The 6,915-nt window shown below is 42.2% G+C and overlaps 1 protein-coding gene across 2 annotated transcripts in view; it reads right to left on the reverse strand.

The window, feature by feature from the left end:
• Positions 1 to 6,915, reverse strand: part of FRY (FRY microtubule binding protein) — a 257,245-nt gene that overhangs the window by 28,146 nt on the left and 222,184 nt on the right. The window contains exons 52-53 of one of the 2 annotated variants that reach the window (XM_018554227.1): positions 6,214 to 6,222; positions 1,690 to 1,890 (exon numbers count right to left, since the gene is read on the reverse strand). In XM_018554227.1, coding sequence (XP_018409729.1) covers positions 1,690 to 1,890; positions 6,214 to 6,222 — 210 coding nt within the window. The remainder of the gene's footprint in view (positions 1 to 1,689; positions 1,891 to 6,213; positions 6,223 to 6,915) is intronic. The other variant, XM_018554234.1, reaches the window with a different exon arrangement.

Raw genomic sequence — 6,915 nt, forward strand, 5'->3', positions numbered from 1 at the left:
TATATATATAGATAGAGAGATCTATATATATGTAAACCCCAAAGTAAAAGGAGTCTTTTTTGGACGTCATTCTTCTATGTTCCCAGTTTCAAACTGCACAGCTGGAAATGATTATAACTCAGTTAAATTGACATTAAGACCCCATTCACACTGAGCGACATGCAAATCGCGCGACTTTGAGCGACGTGTCGCGCGACATCTTCCTATTGGGATGTATGCAATCAGGAGCAATATCGCTCAAAATCGCTCTAAAAAAGGGTCATGTAGAAGCGACAAGCTACCAGCGACGAGCTACATGCGATATTGAGCGACGAGATGTGAACAGCTACATTGAAATGTATTGGTGAAGCTACATAGAGCGATATAGTGCGGAAATATGAGCGATATCGCTGCAAAAATCGCGCGATAAATCGCTCAATGTGAACGGGGCCTAAGGTGATTAACATTTTGTACGATCTGCCCATCTTGGACAGGCAGATCATACTTGCGATCATTGCAAGCCCTCCCCGCTGAAGGGAGGGCTTCCCATGATTGCAGTGCAGAGCGGGCAGTGTGCGCTTGCGCACACTGGCCCGTGCGGCATTCGTCTTCTGACCACGCCACCAACCCGCCAAATATCGTACGATTTTCTGTGTGTTTTCAAGCGTGCTCGTAAGAGGAAAGTCGTATGACCTTACAGTAGAAGCGGTCGCACGCTGCCCATACACCTGACGATTATCTTACTATAATTGGCAGGTGTATGGGCGCCTTAAGGAAAAACACCACCTTCAGAACATTATAATTAGCCAATATGAAATCAGGGCTTTAGATCCAGGTAAGCTCTATGTCCGTGCTATAAGTAATTTAGGAACCATAACAGATCTTTGGAATATACAAATCGCATAGGAAATCAAAGAGTAATTTAAGCCAAAATAAACATGTCTGAAGTAGATGGATATCAGTATGTTGGCCAAGCAATAGTTCTACACACTCTTTATTTGATGTACCATTCATTCTAGTGAAGACATCATCACTGTGGAGCAGAGCAAAGCCAGGAATACGACCTCTCCATGAGTGTCTAACACATACAATTATCCAGTGGATGACCCCCAACCTTACAGAACTAACAAAGAATTGGAGCTTGAGTTATTGAACTCTTTCAACAAAGCAGCCAGCAACAGACAGGTAAACATGTGAAAGCGTGCTTACAGCTCCAACATCCGCCTGGGTATGTGCATATGAAATAATTATAAGTATTATTTCATTTTTATATTTACCCTGATTAAAAAAAGTAGAAATACATTTTAAATAGTTTTAGTTTGCAACATAGTATCTAAACAAAATCTATAGAAACTATACATTCTCTCTAAAAGTGTATAAAAGAAAACATAAAATAAAAAAGTCCTCTTACTGTTATGATCCTCTGTATGATAGCAAAGCAATGCCAAGCAATTGGCCTGCAGCTCCACCTTGTGGTGAAATTTTGTATCACATAACACAGTCACGCGATACAAGTGTGCCCTTTGAGCAGGACCCATAGTCCTTTACAGGAGTTTGCTTGACATGGGGATGATGCCAAATTACTACACAAGGTGGTCACTAGAAGAAAGGTGACTTACATTCTGAAAATCACCTTTGAGGTTTAGTAAGCCAAAAAGGGCTAAGTTTACCGGACTGCCTCATTCCTGATCACAACAGCATTACACTTACTAAGTCAGAGGTTTCCAGAATCTGACTTGTGGTTAGATCTTCTTCTTCGGAAGATTCGTCTGAGTCATCCTGGTTCATTTTGTTCAGACTGTGTGTGCTTCCTGACAGCTGGCTTTCTTCCAAGAGCTGCATATCACACTTGTCCAGACTGTCCAGAGAACGCCTCCGAACTCCCCAGTTGAAATTATCCATGCTTTCTCCCTGCAATCACAAGCATTAGAAGCTGATGACCACACTGCACTCATACATTCACAGTATCCTATGCTACAAACAAAAAAGGCTTTCCCCAGTGAAAATGATTTACTTATCTGGAAGCTTGAAATAATCTCTGTAACCAGAATGGCACCAGTGTCCTCACTCAGACGCGTGTGAGTGTTTTTATCTGCATGTTCCCATTCTCTGAAAATGACTGCCATGCAGACCCACCCAGCGCCTAAGTGTTTAATTAGATGTCATACGAATAGTATGTTTCTCTGGCCAGGCTTCAAAGATCCCGTATTTTCACAAGATCAGCAAATGCAAGGGCTGCATGTTCCCACAGCTTACTGCCAGCCAACTGTACATTCGACATGAATCGAGGGAGATCGAGGGAGATCCATATTCTTTGCAGGCATCGTCTTCCAGCCAGGAGCCGTTGCAGAGTGCTATATAATCACAAACCCCACAGCAACCGGCCAGGCTGCACTTAGCGTGTGGCTTGGAGCCTAAAGCATTATTATAGAACCAGTCTTCCTGTACCTCATGCTCTAAACAATGTACTAATTACTTACTGCACTTAAAAGGAAGTGATTGTATGATTAAAGGAAAGCAGGAAACTAACTCCTTGTGTGCAAGGGTGCACTACACATCCATACACATAAATACTTATTCAAAATGTATTTAAAGCCCAAACGTTGTTTAAAATGTATTTTACTTTTTGATAGGGTAAGATGTTAAACCCCTGCCAGGTCTTTAGTTCTGTCTGTGTACCTGCTAGGAAGAGTCAACCTCTCTATATGTCATGGTGACTATGATCTTCAGTACAGAAAGTGACTGGAAATCCAGATTTGTGACTTGTTACAGGAACAGGTGAGGTGAAGGGGATACCTGTTCTCCTTGCAACTGTCTCAGGGCAGGTTCACACCATTTTCCGGGCCAGATCTGGTCCGGAAAATAGTGTGAACTGCACGCAGTTCTAGTGCATTCCAGACCAGACAAAATGAGACATGCAGTATTTTTCTGGTCTGGAACGGACTGCACTGGTGTGAACAGAGGCCACATATAGCATAGGGATACATTAGGATGCATTTTGAGTCTGGAAACAATCTGGTCTGGTCATGATCTGGATGTAGTGTGAATGGGCCCTAAAGCTATGTTCGCGCTATGTTCGCACCATGTTTGCACCAGATCTGGAGCAGATCTGCAAATGCAGTGCAGTGCAGTGCATTTAAACCGCAAGTTTACAGTGATTTTGCCACACTCCAGTGCTGTTTTTCCCCCCAGCTTAAAATGAGCTTTCGGGTGCAGTCCAGTGCATTTGCATGAGTTCATATGTGTTTTTGATGCGTTTCCATGCGTTCCAAATCAGAGAAAATGAGACAAGCAGTATTTTTTTGTCTGGACCGGAACGGACTGCACTGGTGTAAACAGAGCCCAGAAATACCATAGGGATACATTGGGATATTGGGTTGCTTTTTGGTCCGGGAACAAACTGTCCTGGTCTGGACATGATCCAGACATGGTGTGAGCAAGCCCTAAAGCTGGCCATATACTGCTTAGATTTTCGTGAAGAACTTTCGAACAAAAGAACTTTCTTTTGACTTAGTTGATGGTGTCAAATTATCGATTTCGACCACAGCGACGAAAAAACTGAAAGGAGCAGGATGGTAAATTTTTCTTGAATGAACAAATTCCAACAGTGAATGTGATTTTTGTTTGAGACGTTTCATTTATTCCAAAATCGAATGCTAGAATCAATTTAAATTTTGATCGACATTCGTCAAGCGTCTGATGGTACTATCTGGTGGTAAAGAAAGATCTTTCTTAGGAACGTTCATTCGGAAATCTAATAGTGCATGGCCAGCTTTAGAGGGGATATCCCTACACTTTGAAGAGATTTCCTTTTACGTTCTGTCTCTGGGACAGGATGTGAAGGGAAATCCCATCTGATGGTACTTAACAAAACAAAGCCTGACAGGGTCCTAACCATCCCCTACTCTATCTAAAACTATAAAAACATTTTGGCTCTACATACACTTTAATAAGGCAAAGTGCAAGCCCAGTAGCCCAAACCAACCAATTAGCAAACATTCCTCATTGTGACTGACAAAAGGTGAAATTCAATTGGTTGTTATAGGTTAAGGCACTTAGACAACAGTTTTGCTCTTTGTCTTCCTAAACTTCTTTACTCATTGATTTATTGAATGCTGTTTTTGGGAACAAAGAGGAGTCAGTGAAACCTTTTCAACCTACAAAACAGATAGACCCAAATCTGCAATTTTTATTATTTCTATGCACTTGGGCTACTGTACAAACCTACCAAACTCATTTGTCCTGCATACAAAATTTGGTTCAGTTTATGGGTTTGGTATACACAGACAGCTCTTTGAACTAATTCAATATAAAGTACTGACATACACCAATCCTCCAAATTTACTGATATATACAATACAGAACAAAGAAGTGGAACTGGATTACATGTCAGCAAGTATAAACAGCTATAATATACACGTATGACTAAAAGCACGCAAGGATCAAGAAATGCCTTGTGTTTAGTAAATGTTTAAGACCGGCATGTACAGGTCAATGGACCCCAAACCCATATTTCAGCACTGGATGGATCTAACTTAGCCAGAGCATACCTATGCCATTATAACAATTAGTATGTTCCTAACATATAGCTAGCCACCATTATCTTGTTCAGCTTTGGGCCAAACAAGATTGTTATGCTTCCCCCATAAATCCCTTATAGTTAAATGCAGATTTCAGCAGGTAGGCCAGACAGACCTAACTGGGCTATGGACTTCAGAAGATGGTCTGTGCTGTAACATATCAGTTTACAAAATGCTTAAAAGAGAACTATGGCCCAACCTTTTTTTGCCCATGGTTCTCTTTAGAGTCACAGGAGGTTATATACTAATGTCCTCCTGTGACCCAAAACTCAGCATATAGCAGGCTATCGCCCGTTATATACAGGAAGTGCAGAACCAGCTGCAGCCGGGACGGATCCCGACTACATTGTCTGGATCCACCCCACTACCTGAAAGACAGCCGGCTCTGCCTCTCTCTGTGCCCTTCCCCTCCCCAGTCTATTCCTCCAGTGAGCACTGGAGGAATAGAGAGGGGAGGGAGGAATCTCTGTGGGGAGAGGTGATTGATGCTCACCGCCCTCTGCAGGGAAAAGATCAGGAACTCTGCGATCAGCAGTAAGTGATCGCTCAGTACTCAATTAACAGAGCTGATGTGTGATAGCTTCAGTAAAACACCTCGGCTCTAATTATGGGAATTAGTGTATTCCATTCTCCCCATAATACTCCTTTAAACATTTTTTATGGGTGGACTTAACTTTAAAGAGCATCTCCAACTACATGCACTGGTTTGCAGATGGAGAAAAAGGAGGTGTGTTCTCTATGCATTCTTTACTTACCTGCTGCTGTTTCCCTATTAATATTTTACAGTGGCATATCTTACACTTACCTTTTGTTCCTACTCCTTATACTGGCCATGCACATGGGGATGTGATGGTACAAAAATGAACATTTAGACCTAAAATCATGCGTGGTTTACCTGACATACACATCCACTATTTCACCATATCAGGTAACCCCTCATTACTGCTTCATAGGGCTCCAGTTTATCTTAATTCATTCTGGAGATGACCCCCCAGACCTAACCTAGCCTTGTGAATCAGATCTCCGAGTTTATACATGTGCTATACAAGATCAATTGCCATATAGTGGCAAGTATAACCTGCCTTCCCATACGACACCCAATCACCAGAGCCCACTGTTATCTTGTAGGAGTCACCCACAAACACCAATCTGTCAGCTATGTCTTATGTTCATAGGTACCCTAAATTTCTCAAGATATAAGACATTTTCTATTGCGTCTTTCTTTGCATATGAAATCTAGTATGCAGCAGAATGCTCACTTAATTCTACTATTTTGTACAGTGCAATTTTTTTTAGATGACAGTGTATAGTAATTCATGAATAATAAAGCAGAGTTGTCCTTTAAGATAGCTAAAGCAGTCAGCTTTCACAGCAGCCAGTTAGATATCTACTTTCTAAATATATGTGAAACATGAAGTCCTCTCTATTTAGCAGCAAAACCCCCTTTAGTTGTTTGCCAAAACCACAGCAAAACTATTTTCATGCCGCCAACAATATATTTTAGGTGCACAAGTCATGCATGTAAGAAGCTCTGCTCCCTCTAATAGGGCCTTATATGGCTACCGAGTGATCTGTGAGAAATCTACCATGAAAATGGACAGACAGTGCCTGGAATGTAAAAAACACTTTCACTTTTAGAATAGCATCATCTTACCTGTAGCTCCTGGATAGCAGATATAACAAATAAGAACAAAACAAAAAAAAACAAAAAAAAAACGAAGAGAAAAACTTTTTTCAGTCTCTAGAGATTATATTCACCACAGTTATACACACATTTGCCAACAGTATAATACTATGAGAATGAGAACGCTGACAGAGGAAAACACTTAGAAATGGAATGTAAATGTTTAATGAAGAACTCTGGGTAAAAAAAAACCAAAAAAACCCCTCCGCACTGCAAAGGTTAGGTGGTCGTTTTCTCTAGGGGGGGTGTCAAATAAAGTGAATTACTCACCTGATCCTGGCTCACATCTCGGCTATGGAATGTCCCTTGGCGTCCTTACGTCTAATGTACGCCAATGGACTTGCATAAGACATGATGACGTCCAGGGGCACCCCTATGGCAATCGCCACGTGATGCAATTTCATTCTGGGGAGGGTGGAAGGGTGCTGACAGGTAATGTTCACTTGTTGTCTGGGGTGAGGGTTGGATTGGGTGGTGGATGCGGGACCACGCTGTCAGCAGCACTGTTTGGCATCCTGCCAAGCTCACTGGCTGCCAAGAGCTGGGTGGGATACAAGCCAGGGCGTCCTGCTCAGCTCTATAGGCAACCGGTAACATCCGTGAGCTGGGCGGGACTCCAGGCAGAGCGTCTCAGGTTGCTAAGAGCTCTTAGAAACCTGTCCGCCCCCCCCC

The sequence above is a fragment of the Nanorana parkeri genome, unplaced genomic scaffold (assembly GCF_000935625.1).
Source record: "Nanorana parkeri isolate BGI_ZX_2015 unplaced genomic scaffold, ASM93562v1 scaffold8, whole genome shotgun sequence".
NCBI classification, from domain to species: domain Eukaryota; kingdom Metazoa; phylum Chordata; class Amphibia; order Anura; family Dicroglossidae; genus Nanorana; species Nanorana parkeri.